Source organism: Ciconia boyciana, chromosome 19, assembly GCF_034638445.1.
Source record: "Ciconia boyciana chromosome 19, ASM3463844v1, whole genome shotgun sequence".
In the NCBI taxonomy this organism is placed as follows: Eukaryota; Metazoa; Chordata; class Aves; order Ciconiiformes; family Ciconiidae; genus Ciconia; species Ciconia boyciana.
The window spans coordinates 837,261-860,271 of record NC_132952.1 but is presented as its reverse complement, the minus strand read 5'-3'; the positions used below and the strand labels follow the sequence as shown (position 1 = coordinate 860,271).

General features: G+C 50.3%; 2 protein-coding genes across 2 annotated transcripts; one reads left to right on the top strand and one right to left on the bottom strand.

The window, feature by feature from the left end:
• Positions 1–2,179: 2,179 nt before the first annotated feature.
• LOC140661559 (ankyrin repeat domain-containing protein 26-like) lies at positions 2,180–12,743 on the bottom strand. Its single transcript, XM_072883937.1, has 9 exons — positions 12,572–12,743; positions 10,895–11,126; positions 8,705–9,196; positions 7,547–7,699; positions 6,303–6,518; positions 5,716–5,948; positions 4,948–5,072; positions 3,960–4,102; positions 2,180–2,262 (listed from the first exon to the last, which is right to left on the bottom strand). Exons 2-8 carry the CDS (start codon positions 11,075–11,077, stop codon positions 3,978–3,980), a joined length of 1,527 nt encoding a protein of 508 aa, XP_072740038.1. The 5' UTR covers positions 11,078–11,126; positions 12,572–12,743; the 3' UTR covers positions 2,180–2,262; positions 3,960–3,977.
• A 73-nt stretch (positions 12,744–12,816) lies between these two features.
• On the top strand, positions 12,817–22,983 carry PPIH (peptidylprolyl isomerase H). The gene is made up of 10 exons (XM_072883973.1): positions 12,817–12,909; positions 13,502–13,566; positions 14,184–14,207; positions 14,722–14,766; positions 15,204–15,246; positions 17,256–17,348; positions 18,878–18,965; positions 19,762–19,802; positions 21,092–21,180; positions 22,801–22,983. The coding sequence occupies exons 1-9, from the start codon at positions 12,844–12,846 to the stop codon at positions 21,158–21,160; spliced, it is 534 nt and encodes a 177-aa protein (XP_072740074.1). The 5' UTR covers positions 12,817–12,843; the 3' UTR covers positions 21,161–21,180; positions 22,801–22,983.
• Positions 22,984–23,011: the final 28 nt, after the last annotated feature.

Genomic DNA, 23,011 nt, shown 5'->3' with positions numbered 1-23,011 from the left:
AGCTCCAGGGTCCTCCACTGGTGAAGTATGGTCAAGTTCAAGCTTTTTTTTTTTTTGTGGAAAGGCTCTGGCTCTGGGTAGCGTGATGTAGAAACCCATATCTGCCACCCTTCTTTTGGATACGGAATTGGCTGGATGGTGGCATCCAGAGGGTGGTGCTCAATGGCTCAATGTCCAGATGGGAGATCAGCGATGAGTGGTGTCCCTCAGGGGTCCGTACTGGGACCAGTACTGTTTAATATCTTCATCGATGACAAAGACAGTGGGATCAAGTGCACCCTCAGCAAGTTTACAGATGACACCAAGCTGAGTGGTGCAGTGGACACACCTGAGGGATGGGGTGCCATCCAGAGGGACCTGGACAAGCTTCAGAAGTGGGCCCATGTGAACCTCATGAGGTTCAACAAGGCCAGGTGCAAGGTCCTGCACCTGGGCTGGGGCAACCCCCAGTCTCAATACAGGCTGGGGGATGAAGGGATTGAGAGCAGCCCTGTGGAGAAGGACTTGGAGGTACTGGTGGATGAAAAGCTGGACATGAACCGGCAATGTGCACTCGCAGCCCAGAAGGCCAACCGCATCCTGGGCTGCATCCAAAGAATCACGGCCAGCAGGTCAAGGGAAGTGATTCTGCTCCTCTGTTCCTCTCTGGTGAGACCCCACCTGCAGTACCGCGTCCAGCTCTGGGGTCCTCAGCACAGGAAAGACATAGACCTGTTGGAACGGGTCCGGAGGAAGGCCACAAAAATGATCAGAGGGATGGAACACCTCTGCTATGAGGAAACGCTGAGAGAGTTGGGGTTGTTCAGCCTGGAGAAGAGAAGGCTGCAGGGAGACCTTATTGCAGCCTTCCAGTACTTAAAGGGGGCTTATAAGAAAGATGGGGACAAACTTCTTAGCAGGGCCTGTTGTGATAGCACAAGGAGTAATGGTTTTAAACTAAAGAGGGTAGATTCAGACTAGATATAAGGAAGAAATGTTTTACGATGAGGATGGTGAAACACCGGAACAGGTTGCCCGGAGAGGTTGTGGATGCCCCATCCCTGGAAACATTGAAGGTCAGGTTGGACGGGGCTCTGAGCAACCTGCTCTAGTTGGAGATGTCCCCGCTCATGGCAGGGAGGTTGGACTAGGTGACCTTCAAAGGTCCCTTCCAACGCAAACCATTCTATGATTCTATGATTCTTTTCTCCCCTGCTCCACTGCCAAGCCTGGACTCGGGAGGCTTCTACCCAACTGTTAAATTTCTGTTACCAGCCACGTCACTTCAGCAGCAAGCTGTTTCTTTCTTCCTTTCCCTGTGTCAGCAATGATGTCACTTTTGTAGAGCCTGTTGTCGTTAGGGTTCAGTTTTTGAAGTTCTTCAGGGTAAAACAGCCCCTCAATTGTTTTGTGATCATTAAGCGGTGCACAAGTATACATTCTCTTCTCCCAATTTCAGCTGCTATGAACATTTTGTTTGTGAATGTTTGCTCATAACTTATTCTCAGGTTTCTCTTTCATTCTAGACAGACTGACAAGGTCTCCTTTTTTGAGCAGAGGCACAGAGTCTTTAAAAGCACTGCCATATACACTTTTGTAAACGCTCGATGAGTTTGAAGCATTCACATCTGCAGGCCTGGCTCTGGTAGTGCTGCTGAAGCTCTGGTTATAGTTTTTATTAACTCCAACAGCAAATAATGTAGCAAAAAGTGTTGTGTGCTGTACAGTATCTCCACATCTCTGTTCTGAGCATCCCATTAAAATGCTCAATGACAGAGGCTTTTCCTTCATTATAAAATCTCTCTGAAACTCAAATTTAGGGACTGAGATGATACCTGTAATCCACCCAGTTCATATTTCAACCCAGGGAAAAGCTGCTTGGTCTTTTGAAAGCAAGCATGCCTTTCCAGCCCTTGCCTCCCCCAGACAGCCCTGGCCCCAGAGAGAGCCCCCGGGGATGCCCACCGCACCCCGGGACCAGGACTGGGCTTCCCCCAGACAGCCCCAGCCCGGCAGCAGGCTGCAGGCAGGGGGAACGGTCCTGCCTGGGCCCTGCAGCCAGCTGAGGGAGAGCGATGGGAAAACATGGGAGGATCGGGGTAAACAAAAAACTTTCAAAATTTGCATGAGTATTTCATTCCAGTTTAAGAATTGCTCCTCAAAGCATCGTGCTGGGGCGGTGTTGCCCTCGAAGGGGATCCTGGACTTCATTTACGTTTGGCGGAAGAGCAGGAAATGTCCAGGGAGAATCCCCAGCAGATCCAGTTTCACGTTCACTGGTGACTGGGAGAGAAAAAGCAAGATCCGATGTTAGTTCTACAGCAGACCTAGCCCAGAAAGTCCACGGACCACTGTCAGCTGTGACAGGACGCTGTAAAGGTCTGGAGAGATTTAAGCCCACCAGAAGAAACAAAGGTGGAAAGGGACACATGCAAAAGAACTACTGACAGGCCTGTAGTTCCCCGGATCCTCCTTCCGGCCCTTCTTGTAGATGGGCGTCACATTTGCTCACCTCCAGTCAACTGGGACCTCCCCGGTGAGCCAGGACTGCTGACAAATTAAATCCCGTTGCAGGCACTGCTTATCGCAATAATAACGGCCCGTGATTATCACCCTTTCCATACTTAGAGTGAACTGCAAAAGAGCAGCACACACTCACTAGTAGATACTTCAATGTATTTTCACTGCGTGCCGCAATTTACCAACAAGCGCTTCCTCAAACCAAGGCTCCTAGGAGAGACGAGGCATGGGAAAACGTTTTTGGTTTCCCTGCAGAAACCCTGAAGCATGCTTTACTCCTAGAGCTGATGACAGCCCGTAACAGAGCCAGGCACCCTTTCTTCCTGCTTCCAGGTGGGTCGCTTCCTCACTTGCAACCAAAACCCGTTGGGTTTTGGACGTTTCAGGTACAAGCACAATCTCTTTGGGAAAAGGATCATGAATGACGTTGTCGCTTGCAAAGTCCTTCGACAAACCTCTCCTGTATTTCCTCCCAGGACACTTTCTGCTCTTACAGCATTCGGAGAACAAGAAAAGCCTCAGCTCTGGGAACACGGTGAGCGTCTCTGTGCAGCATGGCGTTAGCCCCGTCTCCCTGGGTGTTGGGGGGAATTCGGCACCACCGGGGGCCGAGGCCTTGCCAAGGCCGTGTCCGTCCTTCCCCTGACCTCCCGCTCTTCCCAAGCAGTGGCCGCGGCAGCCAGGGCTGTCAAACACCTCCCCGGGCAGCGCTTCTGCTGGTGAGGCTGCTCGAAGCACCTCCGTGCTGGCCCGGCACAGGCCCCTTCCCTCCGGCCACCTTTCCTGGCCTCAGAGGCCGTCTCCGCCCAGGAGCCTCCTGTGTGCCCGACGAAGGAGACGCCATGTCCCAGGGCAAGCCACCGCTCCCAGCATGCCCCGGGGCGAGGAAGGACCACCGCGCCCAGCATGCCCTGGGCCCGCACACGCGCGCTGACCCCCGGGCACTGCCAGACCAGGCCGCGCCCTCCTCCGGGCCCGTCTCCATGGAACCCGCGCCCTGCCCGAGCCCCAGGCCCCCAAGCCAGCAGGGGGGAGCAGCTCCGGACAGGGCGGCGCTGCCCCGGCCCCAGGGAGGGCCCCCGGGAACCCCACCCCGCCCCGGCCCCGGGACTGGGCCTCCCCCAGACACCCCCGGCCCGGCAGCAGGCTGCGGGCGGAGGGAACGGCCCTGCCCGCCCCCGCGGCCCGGCCCCCAGCACCGCTGCCGGGCTGAGGAGAGTCCCAGAGGCCTCGCCGGCCTCCCCAGCGCCGGGACGGCACCTGCAGCCCCTCCCGCAGCCCTGAGACCCCCGTCGGTGGGGAGGCAGGGAAGGGGAGGTGTCCGAGGGCTTTGCTGTCCCCAGCCACTAAACCTTGCTGAGCCCGATGCTGTGGTGGCTCAGGAAGGGACGGCGATGGGAAAGCACGGGAGATGGGCGTAGACAAAAGAATTTTCACAAACTCTCATGAGTGTTTTCTACCAGTTTAAGAATTGTTCCTCAAAGCATCGTGCTGGGGCGGTGTTGCCCTCGAAGGGGATCCTGGACTTCATTTACGTTTGGCGGAAGAGCAGGAGATGTCCAGGGAGAATCCCCAGCAGATCCAGTTTCACCTTCGCGGGTGACTGGGAGAGAAAAAGCAAGATCCGATGTTAGTTCTACAGCAGACCTAGCCCAGAAAGTCCACGGACCACTGTCAGCTGTGACAGGACGCTGTAAAGGTCTGGAGAGATCTAAGCCCACCAGAGGAAACCAAGGTGGAAAGGGGCACGCGCAAAGGAAGAAATGAGATTTTCCATGTTTGACCATCAGGCAACTGATGGTCAGGCAACCATAAAGCCCGTGAAGGAAATTCCAGAGGCCGCGCACAACAGATAAACCCACGCAAAGCCCACAAATGGCATCTGCTTACACTTCAGACGCCCGAGACCTCTTTGCCTTCAAATGCCCCATTGTCCTAAGAAGTTCAAAAGAGGGCTTCTGTGGAGCACAAGGTTTTCCACCAGCTTCTGCAGTCCTCCTGACCAAAACACGGGATCGTCTGTCTTTGAACAGGCAAAGCTTCTTTATCGAAGCCAGGCCAAGGAAATCTCCCAGCACGGCACAGATCCATCCTTCCCGTGCGGAGATAGGCAGCACTTGTCCTGCCAAAACACTTTCTTTCTACACCCACCGTATTCAGCCAAAGCCTCAAAAGCAAATCAGCGATTTGGGGCCTCGGGACTCCAGAGGAACAACTGTCATGAAACGGGTTCAATTCTTCTCTGGAGAAGTGGCTACGTGTTTTGGGTTTCCACCTAACAGAACCTGCTTTATGCTGTGCAGGATAAGCAAGTAACTTCTTTCTCCTAGTTCCACGTGGCCAGGAGTTACACAGAAAAGGCTTCCACTATCTCAGTATCACAGGCAAAACCCAACCGTAATCCCTAAGCCACCTGGCCATTGAAGAATCACATCTGGAGCTGCTTACCTGAGCCCGATGGGTTTCCGCTCTGTCCCCTGCTCTGGCTCAGATTCTTTGCCTTGCGACTGAAGAGTCTGTGCCGCTGCTCCTGAGGGCTCTTAGCACTGGCTTCTGCTAGCGTCTCATTAGGCCTGTGAAAAAGGCGGGAGCATGCAAGAACGACTGTTGCTCATATTGGTACAAAGTTGTTCCCCAAGTGTGACCGTACGCTGTTGCACTTCGGAAAACAGACTTCCAAGCCCTCCAGATGTACTGCTTCTCAGGCTTCCAAGCAATCCGTGTTCTGCCTTTGTAGGACCTTTCCCAGAAGGTGGTAAGGACTCCGGGGTCTTTCCCTCCTCCCAGTGTAAATGCAGACTGGAGATGCACCGTCGTAACGGCAGCTGAATAGAGTATATTTGCCTCACAGGCTCCTGTTCTGTCCCCTCTGCTTTTTCAAGTGTATCTATCCTAACAGCAGCAGAAGTGAAGCTCCTCTTTTCCACCAGACATGCAGGAAGAGGAGATGGCTACAGAAAACTGTTGAAAGCAAACTAACCAAAACGTCCTCCAGACAGGCCTCATTAGTTTTGTTACTCCAGGGTCAGTAAAGAGAAAGGAAAACAGGCCTCCCGAATGGGAGAACCCAAGGTGTACTCTTTTGAGAAGTACGCTGTCTTGAAGGTGCGCACACCATGCTGACCAGATCCAAGAAAGGGAAGTGGGATGGAAGAGCCGCGATGAAAAGGGTCATATTGTATTATGTGGGGGGGGGAAAGAAAGTGTTCGACTTACTTTTTTAATTTCTCTGTGAGGCATCTTCTCATTTCTGGGTCCACCAAATTACGCTTTTCGGAGCTTTTTGTTTCTGCCTGCGCACATGCCGGTTGCAGTGCGCTCTCCTCCTGCGTGCTCCGTGCTCTCTCCAGGTCCGATTCCAGAGCTCTAATTCTCTGCTCCAGCTGTTCTCTCCAAGAGGCGTCAGTGGTGTTGATCTCTTCTATTCTGGCTTGAGTGGCTGCCTGTGTCTAAAGCCGAAGATGCAACTTCAAGAAACAGGAAGAAAAAGACAATGCCCACCCCTCTCAACAAACCCACTCTTTCTGCCATTTTTATATGAAATCCAGTATTAAGCAGCCTACGACGCTGTACGGACAGGGATGAGGAAAAGGCTGCATATTTTTCACGCACACAGGTCCCACGACACACACGGAAGCACTCTGATGCAGCCTTCTGCAGCTCCCCAGCTTCCCTGCAGGAAGGCCAAACCCACAGCACTAACAAAGAGAGCCAGATGCCCAAGACAAAACACCTAAAAGCCATGACCGCAGCCACAAACGAATGCAACGCTGACGACAGAGACAAATGGCACATAATCTGACCTGCAAATGTCGACTGAGATATTCCTTCTCGCTCATTTCTTCTCGTGCTTGCTGCTCGCACTGTTTTCCATGAAGCGCTGTTGTGGTATGACCCACCCCAGGAGTCACCAAGCAATGTGGCAGAAGAGTCACCAGCCCTCGCAGCTCCTGATTTCTGGCTTCGAGCTGCAGAGATTTCTCAGACTCCAACTCCAGCTGCGCAGAGAGTTCGCGCACCTGGATGCGGGGAAAAAACAATCGGTCTGAAGCAGAGGGGTCAAAAATCTCTGTGAAACTCAAGCAAATGTATGGATTGAGATGATGGCTGTAAGGCACTGAGTTTGTATTTCAACCCAGGGAAAAGGGAAAAGCTGCCCAGGGAAAAGCTTGCTTTGAAATACAAAAGTTTGTATTTCAACCCAGGGAAAAGCTGCTTGTTTTTTTGAAAGTAAGTACGTCTTTCACGCCCTTGCTGACAGGACTGCTCCGGCTTCCATCCGTCCCTCCTTTCCAAAAGGCACCATGGCAAAGGCACTCGACTCCTTCTACAGCATCATACAGCTTCCATGCCTGTGAAGATGCTCTTTTGCATTTCACCGCGTTCACTGCATTTCATTTTGCTTCCACCACACTCCTGTTCTGCCCCGTTCCCTTTCATATGCACACCCCTGTGCTAATGCCTGGGCAGACAGCGTCGAGGGGAAGAGACAAGAGGTTCAAGGCCTTACTTAGATGGAGGGTGAAGCCTGGCTTACGAGACAAAGGCAAACAAAAGGTTACTTGCCTTCCTCAAAAACACCACTACCAGGGAACTAGACACCATCTTTGTGCAGAGACCAAGAGAAGAAAAAACCTTGCAAAGAAAGCAACCAAGCCCAGAGACGTTTGGGAGCACATGGCTTGCGATATCACATCATGGCCACAACTTCTGGACGGTGTCGGAACAGAAGCGAGTCTCGAAAGAGCACAGCTGCTTCGTTCTTCCCCACCCAGATGCTGCCCCCAACCCACTGCTTTCCCCTCAGCCTCGAAACAAGCTCCCTGAAGAGCCGGCTGAGTTTTTCAAGGTGAGAGGGCAAGGTTTTTCAAGGCAAGAAGCTAAAAGCACCCTCTAGTCTGGAAAACAATTGTTAATGATGTTGAAGCTCGTAACGTCCTCAGACAAACCTCTCCTGTATTTGTTCCCAGAATATTTTCTTCTCTTGCGCTCTTTGAAGGAGAGGAGCAGCTTCGTATATACTAACACGTTTACAGACTTTGTATACCTCGGCCTTAGCCTTGTCCAAGTCCTCTTGCAAGCGGGAGTTTTCTTGCTTCAGGTAATCGCATTGGCGTGTAGAAGCTTTCAGTGAAGTTTCTGTTACCCACTGCTTTCTGAAAGCATCAGCGAGCTCTCCTTGCAGCTGTCCCACTGTTCTCTAGGGAAACAGGAAACATAATCTTTTAATAAAGATGTCTGTATCCCAGCACATAAAGAAGGCGAGCATTACCAATCCCAACTTTCTCATCCTGCCCTCACAGGGGAGGTGCTCCAGCTCCCTGATCATCTCTGTGGTCCTCTAGACCCGCTTGAGCAGGTCCATGTCTTTCCTTTGCTGAGGACCCCAGAGCTGGACACAGTGCTCCAGGTGGGGTCTCACCAGAACGGAGTAGAGGAGCAGAATCACCTCCCTCGACCTGCTGGCCACGATTCCTTGGATGCAGACCAGGATATGGTTGGCCTTCTGGGCTATGGGCGCACATTGCTGGGTCATATTCAGTTTTTCACCCACCAATACCCCCATGTCCTTCTCCGCAGGGCTGCTCTCAAGCCACTCATCCCCCAGCCTGTATCCATGTTTGGAATTGCCCTGACCCATGTGCAGGACCTTGCGTTTGGCCTTGTTGAACTTCATGAGGTTCTCACAGGCCCACCTCTCTAGCCTGTCAAGGTCCCTCTGGATGGCATCCCTTCCCTCTAGCATATCAACCACACCAGTCAGCCTGGTGTCATCTGCAAACTTGCTGCAGGTGCACTCAATCCCACTGTCCTTGTCTCTGACAAAGATGTTAAATAACAGTGGTCCCAATATGGACCCCTGAGGGACACCATTTGTGACTGGTCTCCACCCAGACATTGAGCCATTGACCGCAGCTCTTTGAGTGCGACCAGCCAGCCAATTCCTTATCCAGCGAGTAGTCCACCCATCAAATCCATGTCTCTCCATTTTAGAGACAAGTATGTTGTGCCAGGCAGTATCAAATGCTTTGCAGAAGTCTGGGTAGATTATGGTAGAGACATACATTTATGTATAGACGTATAAGCGTGTCTCAAGGCTTGCCAAAACCTTCTGCAATTCCAACAAAACCAGAACAAAACTGGTCAGTGCTCACCTCACCTCTTTTTCTACTTTGTCGGCCTCGCATGTAAAGGCATCACTCACCATTCGTTCTTGGGTGGTCTTGTTCTGCACATCTCCCAGCTGCTGATGGAGTAAAAGGTTTTCACTTCGGAGCTGGGCCAGTTGTTCCTGCAGCCCTTCTGCCTTCTTGATGGCATCTTTTCTCTCTTGATCTTTCTCAAGGTGTAGAGCATGCCGGTCCTTTGCCTGCCTCCGGGCATGACGTAATTCTCTTTCTGCCATATCTAAAGCCAATGTCTTTTCCCAGAGGGCTTTTTTCAGTGGCTTCACTTCCTTTTCTAGCCTGCTAGCTTTTCTTTCAGCTTTGCTCAGCTCCTGAGACAAGCTCTTGTTGGTTTCTTGCATATCAGCGATGTCCTCATTGACCTTTTGTTGCACTTGAAGCCATTTCTCATACGCTCTCTGAAACACTTGCGCATCAACACTTTCTGATGTCCAGTGACTTCCAGGGCTCAGGTGGGAAGAGGATGAATCAGACCCTGCCATCGGTATTTGGGCTGTGATGTTTCCTGCCTGTTCAAAGTTAAAGAATAAAAAATTGACAGAACTTAGGAAATCAGCTCAAAACAGGAGACAGTGGCAGCACTTCCTAGAACCAGAAGAGGACTGTCACCAACTTGGTGTCAGATTGTAAGAGTTTTCAACAACTCTGCATTAGACATTATTCATGGAAAAGTCTTATTTCGCATTAGCATGCTATATAATCCTATAATGAAGACTCTAAATTAAAATCTTTATTTTTACATACCTCCCCCCCAGAGCTTTTGCTCGCCCTGATAGTTTCTAGATGCAGCACATCCCGGCCCTCCGGCCGGAGCTCATTGCCACCACTGCTCCTGGAGGACACGGGCCCCTCCCGCGCCCTCCTGCTCCACAGGAATCGCCAGGTCCTCTTCATGGCCCAGCGGGAATGGGCACTGCACTGCCTCGCCTCGCCTCGCCTCGCCCCGGGGAGCGGTGGCAGGCAGGACTTGGCAGGCACTACCAGGTGCTGGCTGCGAACTGAGGAGCCGAGCCCCGAGGAGCGACAGGGCACGTGCAGCTGCCTATGGACTGAGCCGCCACCAGCAGCACCAGCACCACCAGTACCAGCAGGTGCTGCGTGTGCAGGGCCTGCACCAGCGCCCCAGGTCTAGCGAACACATGCGCTGACGTCATAAATGGCTCCGTGACATCATAAGGTGCTGGGGGCTGGGCGGGGCCGGGGGCAGAGGCCGGTGAGGCCCGCATGCTCAGAACCTGTCTGCGTGCACACAGGCCAGGTGGCCAAGGGAAACAGCCCCTGGCGCACTGTGTCCAGGGGCACAGGGTTGCCCAAGGCCACCCCTCAAAGGCTCCCACCTCCCTGCACGCTCTGCAGACCCATCGTCCTCCTCTCCTCTCCCAGCACCTCCACAGTGCTCGCCTGCGTGGGAGACGAATGGGCTTGGCGGAGCAGGCTCTCACCAGCAAGGCTCCCTGGAAGCACAAGAGACAGTGGCTGCACACCCCCATGTGCCTTTTTGTGCTTCCTGGGCTCTCGGCGTGAGTTTTGGGGCACCCTGGACCCCTTGGTGTGCTTCTCTCTGCATCCCTGGAGCCCTGAGTGTCGTCTGAGGGCACCCCAAGCCCCTGGTGTCCATTTTGGGATGCCCCTACGCCTTGGTTTGCTTTCTGGTGTGCCCAGCCCCCTGAGCGTTCCTTTTGGTGCACCCTGGACCTCTGGGTGTGCCTGTTGGGTCTCCCCGCACCCCTCAATGTGCCTTTCAGGGTGCACAGCATCTCTTGATGTGATTTTCAGTGTGTCACAGACCCTTGGACGTGCCTTTTGGCTCCTCCCCACACCCCACAGTGTGCATGTCAGCATTGCCCGAGCTTCACATTGTGCATTTTAGTGCATCCTCAGACCCCTCGCTGTGCCTTTGGCTGCCCCTGACCCCTGGGTGTGCCTTTTGGGGCACCCCAAACAGCTTGATGTGTATTTCAGGGTGTCCCAATCTCAAAGGGTGTGTTTCAGGGCATCTCCACACCCCTGGATGTGCCTTTTGGGTGACTCTGGACCCATCTGTGTGCCTTTCCAGATACCCCTGATAAGCTTGTCCCTGAGGCATGGCTTTCTGGAAGCAGGAGGGCAGGCCCAGCCACAAGTACCGTGGAAAACCTACCCATGGCCACGGCTTTGACCCGGCTGCAAAGGAGTTAGGGGGAGCACTGAAAACATGACAAACTCACTTGGAAGAAAGTGCTTGCCAGGATCCTGGTCTTGTCCACATCTTGGAGCAGGTCTTCGAAGAACCTCATGACCACTCTCCTTCCTTGGCACACCAGGATGCTGAACCTCTTGAAGACAAAGTTGAACTCCTTGCCTTTGGTCAAGGCCCATGCAGTGACCTCTTCATGGTTGCCTTGATGCATGTCAAGACCTTCTCAGGTGCCACTTGCCAGAGCCCATGAAAATCTCAAACTGGGAATTGGAGATTTCTTATCTACCCTCTGCACTGCAGTATGTCCACACAAATCAAGGAGGAGGCATGCCACAAAACCAGGCCCTGAACCCTGCTGAAGCACGGCCCTGCCAAGCTTCCCAGGTGTGCTGGTTTTGTCTGGGATGGAGCTGATTTTCTTTATAGTAGCTAGTATGGGGCTGTGTTTTGGATTTGTGCTGAAAACAGTGTTGATAACACACTGATGTTTTAGTTGTTGCTGCACTGGCCAAGGACTTTTCAGCTTCCCACACTCTGCCAGGTGCAGAAGAAGCTGGGAGGGGACACAGCTGGGACAGCTGATCCAAACTGACCAAAGGGCTATTCCATACCATATGACGTCATGCTCAGTATATAAAGCTGGGGAAGAAGAAGGAAGTGGGGGATGTTCAGAGTGATGGTGTTTGTCTTCCCAAGTAACCATTACGCGTGATGGAGCCCTGCTTTCCTGGCGATGGCTGAACACCTGCCTGCCCACGGGAAGTAGTGAATGAATTCCTTGTTTTGCTTTGCTTGCGTGCGTGGCTTTTGCTTTACCTATTAAATTGTCTTTATCTCAGCCCATGAGTTTTCTCATTTTTACTCTTCCGATTCTCTTCCCCATCCCACTGGGGGGGAGTGAGCGAGCGGCTGCGTGGTGCTTAGTTGCTGGGTGGGGTTAAACCACGACAGCAGGAAAGCCCCAGTGGCAGGGAACCATCTTGGAGGGAGCAGGCAGGGTTTTCCCCGGTGGGGCCAGCACCAAGGGATGGAGGGAGCAGCTCGGCCCTGGAAATAAGGGCTTTGCTTCTGGGAAGCTTAAGAGTTGTCCGTGAAGCATAAAGGATACCCCTGGGCAACCAAGATAACAACAGCATCCTAAGCCCCTCTGACACATCTCTGACACCCTCCTGGTGCTGTCTGGTGTCACAGGTCAGTAACTGTTGTGGGACTGACTCCAAGGACAGCTGGATCCATAGACAAAATGCTCTTGGGTCACCAGCTCCCCGCCATGCCGGCTGTGGTGTTGTCTCACAAACGGAGTTGGTTACCCGGTGTGCAACACCCAGTACGCACACAGAGCCGAGATAATAGTTTATTTCAAGTTTTGCGCAAGACCGGGTGCTAGGTGGTAGCTCCGCAAAGCCAGCACACCACTCGTTCATGCAGGTACAATATTTATACAGTCTAGTTACACGTATGCCTAAGTGATTATGCAGAGCAGCTTTCTATTGGTTTACATCTTCTCATCTTATTCTTAAAGCTACAGTGCTACCGTAACATTCTGTGCATGCCCAAAGGTGAGGGGTCTGTGGTCGGGCCGGGGTCTCCAGCTCGAGGCGTGTGACTTTCAGTGTTATAATGAGGACAGCTCGCATGAGGGTGCTTCTTATCACACTTCTACTAGTAGCTTCAGATGGTTGCCAAAACATCTTAATTAGCTTACATATTTCTCCAGGATGTGTTTCACTCCCAAGGACAGTAATTTTGATTAGACGTTCCACATTCCGGTCTGAATCCTCCTTATCAACTTTACCTAAGTCCCGGCCTTCTGCCAGCTCCTGATTGACTACAATGGAGCGCCTGCTGCTGCTGCTGCTGCTGCTGCTGCTCTCGCTCTCCGTGGGCAGGCAGGGCAGCTGAGGGAAGGCCTGAGTCCTGCCCCGCCTCCCACTTCCGCTTCCGCTGCCACTTCCGCTTCCGGGAGAGGCGGCCGCAATGGCGGTGCTGGCATCCAACCCCAACAACCCCGTGGTCTTCTTCGATGTCACCATTGGCGGGCAGGTGGGCGAGGGTGCTGCTGCCGCCCCGGCCCCGGCCCCGGCCCCGGCCCCGGCCCCGGCCCCGGCGGGGCTCGGGAGCTGCGCGGCGGAGGCTGGGGCCGGGCCGGGGGCTGCGGGCCGCACCGGGAGGGGCCTGCGGGGGAGCACCGGCGGCTTGTGGGGGAGCACCGGGAGGGGGTCGGGGGGCTTGCGGGGAGCACCGGGACGGGGCACCCAGGGGTGCACGGAGCGGGCGGGGGTTTGCAGGGGTGCGCGGCGGGGGGGCCTGCAGGGGTTAATTGGGGGTGTAGGAGCGCAGAGGGGGATGGTGGGGGGCACTGGGGCGTTCAGGGGTTCATTGTGGGGCTTGGGGGTGCAGCTGAAAGCGCTTGCAGGGACGCAGTGGGAGGGAGCTGCAGGGGAGCGTCGGGCGGCTGTAGGGGCACGTTGGAAAGGGCTTGCAGGAGGGGTGCGGGGTTGCATCAGGAGGGGGCTTGCAGGGATGGGGGGTGCAGCAGGAGGTTGAATTTGTGCGAGTTCCCCGGGTGCTGAGGCGGGGAGGCTGGTGTGTGTGACTGGGGCCCAGAAGGCTGATCTGGCCACTGTCTCCCCAGGAGGTCGGCCGCATGAAGATCGAGCTGTTCGCTGATGTTGTACCCAAAACGGCGGAGAACTTTAGGTAAGGAGCAGCCGGTGTTCCTGGAGCTCAGCCTGGACCCAGGCTGTAAACGCTTATTGGTCCGGGAATGTCTCTGGTGGCAGAGTGACTACCTGCCCCCCAGAACTGCTGCACCTGCTTTGCTCCTCTCTCCATATCCAGAGAGGTGTGACTGTGCAGCATCCTGATCCCTCAGGGGAGCCCATCTGTCTGGAAGATGAAGGACTCCAGTCCCTCTCTGCTCCCTCTGTGGAGCTTCTGATATGCTCAGTGCATTTATAAAAGGCAGTACCTTAATGTCATGTTAGAGTTTTCCGCCACCGGCTGAAGGATGTACCAGTTGGACATCCCGCTTCCACGGGAGAAATGAATATACCCTGTTCTCTGTGAAACACAGTGCCTGCTCCACGTTCAGTCTCTCAGTGTTAAATGTCTGACCTCCTCAACTGCAGAAAGTGCAGAAGTCTGTTTTGAAATGGAAGCGGGGAGGAGTTGCTGCCGGTTCCCGTTTCATTGGGGATATCCCCAATGCAGTAAGGAAAGTCCTGCACAACAGTCAGTGCACGTTCAGTGAATGCAGCCCTCTGTGTCCTCGGAGTTCAAATGTGGCTCATGCTCTGCTCTTTTTTGTTTTCCAGGCAGTTTTGTACGGGTGAATTCAGGTAAGTGGGTTATAGTGTCCTTTTCAGTAGCCTACTCAGAGAAACAGGCCTGGGTGAGTAGGAAGAAGGCTCACTCGGAAGTTTCTCTTACTATACCAGTACAAAACGAAAGAGTTACAGAAGCTGCTCTGATGAAATTCTGACGGGCTCAGTCAGTCGCGGAGTTGGCAGGCTTTCCCTTTTAGGCATGACTTTGTTCGTGCTCAGGTTGCTCTAAAAAGCCTTGTCTGCAAATCCCACCTGCTCATGCTGCAAATTGCAGTGGGATCCCATTAAGATGATGGTATGGATGTTGTAGGGAGCAGTGTCATTTAATGTGCAGAGCCACTCGAGGTTTCCCTTTGCCTCTGATAGCACCAGCTCAGAGCCAGGCCCCAGCAGGTGGGTTGGCTGGTTGTACATCAAGGCAGCTACTAACGTATAGGGCAACCCTTTGGGACTCTGAATTCCTGGCAGGGTTTTGTGTTGGGATATCCAGTCAGCTGCAATGATTTTCCTTTTTATTTCCTTGCAGGAAAGATGGTGTCCCTATAGGTTATAAAGGAAGCACTTTCCACAGGTAATGCTTCTGCTTTTGTTTAGGCACTTAAATCGCAGCCTGAGCTAGATGTGGTTTTCAGACCTGCCTCGAGGCATTATTGGTCTGGGAGGCATTTGTAGGACATGGCTAATATCATCCTTCTGTAGCTTTGGGGGATTTTGGGGTGCTGTCAGATGTGTATGCTGGGGCCACTGGGAGGGATCCCCCGTTCCTGGTGTGCCAGGGCAGACATCATTTTCTGGCATCTGTCACCTAATCGCTATCCCTGGTCAAGCAGTGGGTCCCAAATTACCTGATGGCAACCAGTAGTTAATATTTGTTGTAGATTTTAGACTGTAGCATTTATAGACCCTGATAACTTTTGTTGTGCTGCGAGGCAGAACTCCTTTTTACCACGTATTAAGCCTCTTGAGGCATTTTTCTACTGAGAACTAAATATTGTTTTACTTCTTTAGGGTAATAAAGGATTTCATGATCCAAGGAGGTGACTTTGTAAACGTATGTACTTCTATATTCTTTTTGTACTTTTCCTACATGGTATAATATGCAACTGTTTCCAAGGGTCCGTGCTGATTTATGGGATCTGTTGGCTCTCTTTTGAGGTACCCAGTAGTAACTGGAGGTTTCCTCATGGCATTGCTGCCATCTTACCGCAACAGACTATAACGTACTTTAAAACAAATCTGGAATCTTGGGTGAACATACCTTCTCCTTCCCCAAATATTTCCTCTCTAAAAAAAGCATGGCAGTACAGCTAGAGGCTTTTCAAACTTGCAGAGATTTTTTTTTTTACCCTGTTGTCCTTCCCCCTTCTCCTGTCCCCCCAAACAAGAAACTCTGTGAGTTTCTACTAGCTTTGTGGAGAGAGACCCTAAGTACAGAATCAAGCATCTAGCGCAAGAGATAGTTTAAATCAAAACTAACTTTATTGTTAATGAATTGTCTCAGGATAGAAAAGACTTTGTGCCGCAGTGGTGGTCATGCTCTGACTTGGGGATAAGCAGAGTATATGGGGAAGGCTGGAGGACCACTGGGTCTCTTACTGGGTCCTAGGACAGTGCAAATTACTTAATTTCTGAAAGTGTTTCAAAATATGAGGGGGGTGATAAAGCTTTTTTAATACAAAATGTATAAAACTTGGTTGTATGGAAGTCACTGAGAGAACTGACCGCTCAGCGGGTGGCTCAGCCACACGAGGTTTTTAGATAGTTGCTAACTGTGATGCTGCTCAAATGTCCCAGTGGGCTTTATTACTTCCACTGAAGCTCAACAAGCATTACAGATTGCACTGGTATTTGTAATTTATAAATTACACTTATTACAAAGCCACTTGGGGAGCAAGAACGGTTACAGTGACCCACTAAGATAGGGTATATGTTCCTGTCTCAGAGCCAACAGTTTAAGTAAACCACAGAGAATAGGAGGAAAAGAAGCAAGGGCAGAGCAAAAGGTGTGGAGCTGCATGTGGTATATTACTGGCATCTTATCTTCCAGTTAAGTTTGGCCTAATAAAGGAAGTATACGTTAAGCAGAAAAGCAATGAAGGGAGACAGGTTGCAGCAAGGCAGAAGAAATGGGGCTGAAGCGACATAGAAAGGGAAGTTATGGTCAGAGTAGTAAAATTAACTGACCGTGACAGAGGTACCTGTTTGCATTGCTTCTGCAGCTTTCCCTGAAGGGTTCCTCACTGCAGCATCTTTAAGGCTGTTCTACTGCAGGGTCCCTGCTCAGTCCTTTTGGCATCATACAGGAGTGTCTCTGCAACACTGGATCAAAGAGCAGCCTTTCAGCAATCCCACAAGCTACGTGTCTCACATGAACCATGCGTCAGGGTTCTGCAAAGTTATAAACTCGTGAGCAGTCAAAGCTTGCAATCTGCAGCTGTTACGGGCCGTGCTGCTTTAATTTATAAGTATCTTGAGATCTGAGTGCTAGGGCTTGTAGTAAGTACAAGATGTCTTGACTTCATAGAAAGTACAGCAAAAATTAGAAACTCCATATTTTAGAAACTGTCCTTGCCGAACAGAGAGATCACTTCCCTGTTTTCAGTAAAGTCACAGAAAATAAGGTGAAATAAGTAAGCATACCATCAGGCGACTTTTTCCACGCAACCACTTCTGCTTTCCTTGTCACACCAGCCCATACTTCTACGTCCCCTCCCTTTCCCCTGCCAAGTCCCGGTGGGTCCATACCAAGCAGCCTGTAGCCTCCATCTCACTCTGGGAGGCTTGGACTTAATCCTTACTATCTCCGTGGGTTTCTGCCAACATATGGATGGCAAACGATGTAGTGTGTAGCTAGAAACCAGTTGCCGTTCCTCTTCAGAAATGAAACATTGAATGTATTCACTGCTGGTGTATATAAATGGCAGTACAGCATCCATTTTGGGTTGAGTTTAACCCTGTCCTTCTGCTTGGGGATTTTAAATTTAATTTTTAAATTGAATTGTTCTGTAGCAATTGCTACAGAACAAATGCTGTGGCTGACTGGGCACCTCTCTCGCACAGGGAGATGGCACTGGAGTAGCCAGTATATATAGGGGTCCTTTTGCAGATGAAAACTTCAAGCTGAAACACTCTGCTCCTGGGCTGCTCTCTATGGTGAGTATAAAATAATGACATTATAAGACTAAAAAGCTTTTGGTACTTTCTCTGTGCCTTTTTCCTAAGCGTATAAATTATTTGCCAGACAACAGGAATCTCCACCATTGGATACAAGGTCTGAAAGACCTGCTTTGTAACTACTAGTCAGAAGGCTACTCATAGGTTAATGTGTTGAGTAGCACAAAAGTCCTGATCCTGCAGCATCCTTTCTTTTTTACCTGTTGGAGTGCTGGGGCAGGCTTTGTTCCATCAGCTTTCAGAAGAGCTTGATTCTTACAGTTTTCATATGGTGGCAAGTGGTGGTGTTTTTTCTTCCCTGATACTGTTATCAAACACTGACCTCAGCAAGGATGAAACAAAGAGATTTGGGAGTTTCAAAGCCACAGCAGTGTTACCATGGTATCTTTTATAACATACGCTTCCTGTTCAACATTGTAGGAAAAACTGCAACCATTGCATGTTGTCTGGTAGGAACAATACGCTGACTTTTGCAATAGAAAGCAAGGGGAGCCAGTGCTTCAGTGTGTTCCTCTCCACAACTGCTTCTTCCCCAGCTCTTTCAGCTGCCATTGCCCTTAAAACCACTTGCTTTGGGCATTTACCTTTTGGATTAGTTATTCATCCAGTTCAAAACATGGCCCAAAAAGAGGTGTCACGACACAGCTAAGCAAACAGTGTACTGTAGTGTGGGAGAAGGGATCCCACACTGGTATTACCAGCTTTGTGTTAAAGTGGCATGGCTCTGGAGTCGTTCTGCTGGGCCAAACCATGGTCCATCCCAGCTGGATCCTTCTGAAGCTGGCTAGCAATGAATAAAAGATCCAACGTGACTGTGTCCTGTGCAGTTCTGCAGCTGCAAAACTTGCCCAGTTCACTTGTCAGCACAGAAACATGCTTTAGTACCTCCTGGTTGTCAAAAGAGCTTTGAAAAATTGAAACGGACTTAAGTGTTGTAGAGATGTTTTCTTAGCAGAGCGCAAATGCTTTTGGTGTTGCGTCTGGGTGTGAATTAAATTTCACATCTGCATGACATCATTACCTTTCTCATCCTGATCATCAGAACATACACTTGGTTTTTTTATTCTGAGGAAACCTTCCAAATAGCAGAAATCAGCTGCTTTTTTTCTGCCCTGGTTCCTGGCTTTCAGTTTTCCCCAGGACAATACTGCAGCAGTAAGTACTCATCACCAAAAATTTTAGCCTTTCTTCAGGAGCATGCTCTAGAGCCCAGATTTCTTCAGCACAGCCTTGTGCTGAACGTGCCTTCCTAGAAGTATAATAAAAAGTTGGTGGCATGGCTCTCGTGCACACTGGCATGACCAGACTTGGTGGCATGCCACGTCCCAGCACAGGGTGCTCTCCTGCAGATGTATATCTTGCTTCCTTTGGTTTTTGTAGCAATAAGCTAAAAATAAGCTAGGCTAGGTCTAGAGCAACAGCTCTTTCCTATGTGAGATGCGTCTGCCTTCAGTTTTGGGAAGTCCTAATTTGTACACTTTTCATATTTTGCCATTCTCGACCCCCAGGCAAACAGTGGTCCAAGTACCAACGGCTGTCAGTTTTTCATTACGTGCTCCAAATGCGACTGGTTGGATGGAAAACATGTTGTGTTTGGTGAGTACCTGCAGCGGAGGCCTGGCGTACCAGCTCACAGACACTCCCTGTGGCTCAGCTGCTAGAATAAACAGCCACGGACTGCTTGTTCTTCCCCTTGCGCTTGTGCTAGCAGAGGTATCTGTGCAGCCAGATACTGAGATGGATGAGTGTTGAAATGAAACATTTTTTTCCTAGGTTAGCTTTAATCCAGATCAGTTTCTTGATCGGTGTATCATGTTACTACGTAAATCCTTGTGCCAGTGCAGAAGGGACAGACAGATGAGTGAAGGGATACCTTTCTTCTCCACTGTCAGAGAGGACTGAGCTTTCAGCAGAGTTTTTAGATAGTAATTCTATGAAACCACATCTGCTAACTTTTCATGTACTGCCACTCGAGCTGTAGGATTTCAAGGCCAGCCTTTAAGCGGATGTCCTACTTACTGCTTCCTCCACTTCTTAAGTAACACTGATAACGTTCATTGCCATTTTGCCATTACAAAGGTTGTGTTGATAGAGAGGTAGTTCATGCTGGTTTTTAGTGAAGCTGGTAGTGGTAGGTCTCAAAACCTAGATTTCTACACGTGCCACCCCTGCGATGGGAAAATGCACTCAATCTGTTCTGAATGTGGAAAATGTTTTAAGAGGGGTTGTTTCCTTTGTCAGTTTAGAGATCAGTAACAAACCCTGAAGTGCCCAATAGCTATATACTGCACGAGACTTTTCAGGAGGGACAAAAATGCATGTACCTGTGATGAGGGGGGGGAGCAAAGGTGAAAACTGGCCATACTGAAGTGGATACATTTTCTCATTCTAGGTAAAATTGTCGATGGGCTGTTGGTCATGAGAAAAATTGAAGTAAGTTGAATTTGCCTATTTCTTTGTGAATGTTCATGTTGGAAAGTCATGTAGAGGATTAACAAGGGTTGTTCTGTTCTCTCCCGTTGTCTGTTTACAGGATACCAGGGAATACCAGTGTTGATAACTGGTATTATCGGTTGTCATCATTATAAAATAGCAGGAAATCTGTTGAGGCAAAGGCTGTCATACAGATTAACTTCAGAAATGCTATGCTCTCGTGGTTGCTGGTTAGTCTTTGAGCGGGGATTGAGTTCTTGTGGCTTTATTTGCAATGCTCTGCATTTGTTCAGGAAGCTGAATTGAAAAGCTGTTCCATCAGCAACTCGGACAGGAGTGTAAAGCAGATCACTTCTGTGCCATTGGCTGGGATTATTCAGTGGATGCTAAATCAAAAGTTCTGCTGATCCATGATCAGCATGTTTAATAAGAAAAATTAAACGAATCTTCTGATGGGCTTCCAGGAGCTGAAGGTAAATACGCTCAGGGGTGGTGGTTGCTACCGACGTTGTGACGGGGTGTCACAGCAGGATAATGAGTGAACTCACAAATAGCAGTGAGTTCTTCAAGACGGCCGCCACTAACTTCATGGCACACGCATGGGATAATGTGCACAAGGGCCTCTGCCATCAGGGAATCCACAAGGTGGGGCACAGAGCTGACAACTGTTAGGTATTGAGAAAAGGTCGCGTGCAAGGAACTGTACAGCATGATATAATCCATGTGTTGCTAGCCCTCTTCACCAGGAGCACTGATGGAAGGCTTGTGGCATGCCTGCTTTGTGTATCACTGCAGGGAGGGGCAAATTAAAGAAAATAAGTAGGAGACTCATGAAAGAGCAGCCGAGTCCAGCAGGACAAGAGGTTCAGAGTGAGGGTTGCTTTGTGACTATCTCATACTTGGATTCCCCTTCTGTACAAAAACAAGTTTGCTTTGCTTGTTGCAGCTGCAATTAGTAACTTTAAAGATTTAAGCCAGAGCAGCCTCAAGTGACACGATGCCCGCTGTATCTCATGAGGAGCTCTCCAGTTTTTGCTCTGTTCTATCCCTCCCATTCAAAGGATCGGGGTCTGGTCTGTATCCCAAACCTCTGCGCGCAGAGAGTTCAGCAGCTTATGGCCCGGTCTGTTGCCAAAATGCACAACGGTGCTTCTGTGTTACTCAGAGCTGTGTCTAGATTTCCCTGTTCCTGATGTTGCACGGACACCTCTTAGCCAGTCTTCAAGTAGCTGTTGCTGGATTTCCTGTGATTTTATAAGGTTTAATATTATATATTTGTTTCTCCCCAGAATGTGCCTACGGGTCCAAATAACAAACCCAAGCTGCCGGTCGTGATCTCTCAGTGTGGGGAAATGTAAAGCAATGGAACAGAAATGTGGTAAGTCTCAGTCTTCACAGGCACCCAGTGCAATTGAACTGTGAGCTGCTCTGCTCCTTACTTTTCTCGTGACTTATTTTCACATTCATTTGAGTCTGCAGAGAGCTGACTCAGCTCAGTGAAACACCAGAAAATGCTTCTCTAACAGCATTAGTTTTTTGCCAGCTCAACTCCCTGAACTGGCTTCCCTCTGAGGTACGCAAGCATCAAAGGCAGTGCTAGAGGGATAAGATTTTGCAGCTGTGATCAAGGGGAAGATGGGGTTGTGGAAGCTGTGCCTTGGATGGGGTTAGGCTGTCTTGGAGCCTTGGCTTTAGAAACCAGCGGATGAAAGGGAACTGCAGCAGGAATCCAGCTGGTACTACCCACACAGTCTGGGGCGGTGGGAGGCTTCACTTTGACCTCCAGGTTGGTGAACTCTGATTGCTACAGAAAGCAGAGCATCCATGTGTGGGGCAGGCAGGGATCAAGAAAAGAAGAGGAGAAAGAGAGGACTTAAGCTTCCTTGCTCGGTACAGCCATAGGACTGCCACCACTGAAGGGCCAAGGAATTACTATGTTACATAGTCTTACCTTAACTCGAAAAAATACCACTGTCCTCACCTGAAGGGCAGTGTTTCCAGCATTTACTATTATTCAGGCTTCATTTTAGTTAAACCAATAGGCTCAAGACAGAGCTCAGGCTAACGTACAGTATTCTGTTTCCATTTTTCCACCCACTTCACTGTAAAAAAACACAAGCATTTAAACAAATCTGTCTAGATTTCAATGTGTCAGGCTGCAGCTTGTCAAAAATCTGCTGTATTAGCCTTTTGGTTGCTGATTTTTCAGATTTCAGCAGGCAGGCAGGCACTGCAAAAGCAAATCCCCACAGTTCTTGACCTTCCATTAAATGATTTCCAAAGACATCTGGAATTGCCATGAAGGCACGTCCCTGCTTCCATAATAAAGTCTTTCAGATCTGCAGCACTTCAAACTCTTGGGAGCTCCTCCTGTTTGATGAAGTGACAACAGGGAATGTAATTGTTCTTTCAGTTCCCTGGTACTTCTGGTGGCATTTACAGGCTTTTGAAGATAGGGGCAGCCTTGTTAATGGGCTTTCTTGCAGATGGGCAGACCTCTGCTGAATCGTCGGGTCCCCTTTAGGGTTGTCCTCAGGCCCAGACTTGTTGACCATTTCGATTTGGAGTGCGTGATCTCTGGCCAACATCCAACTTGAGACTGGAAGCTTTTCATTTCTAGGTACGAGGCTGGTGCCACCTTGCTTACTTCCCAGCCAGGTCTTAGGAACTGCCTTTCTGCCTCTCAGCTGTCTGTAGACAAGAACGGCATTCGTCTTGCCCAACTTCAGACAGATAAATCTGTTGCTTGTCAAGATGCTTTAAAATCAGCCAGGACAAACAGGCACTGTTGGTTTTAAGTTCAGAGGTAGATGCAGATGGAGACCCAGGAGGACCCCTGGGTTCTCTAGCTCAAGTTTGACATGAGCTAGTGCATGCAGCAAGTAGCACTCACTTGAATATTGCTGTAGCGGCACCCAGTGTCACTGCACAGTCTTGCTGCTGTAGGATGAGTTGGGAATGGCTGTGCAGCATTTTGGATGTTTCTTCTTCGTTTCAGTGTTCCTTCACTGGTGGTTAGGCCTGTGCTGGCTCCATGCAGTTCCAACTCCAGCCAGTTCCCCCACTGCCCCAGTCTTCTCCGCAGGCCAGATCCACGCTTTTGACATTCTCCTGAAATTATTTAATAGTTGGGATCTATCTTTTTTTATGTTTTGAAATGTAAATAAAGAATTTTGTTAAATATGTGTGCAGTGCACATCAGTTAACGT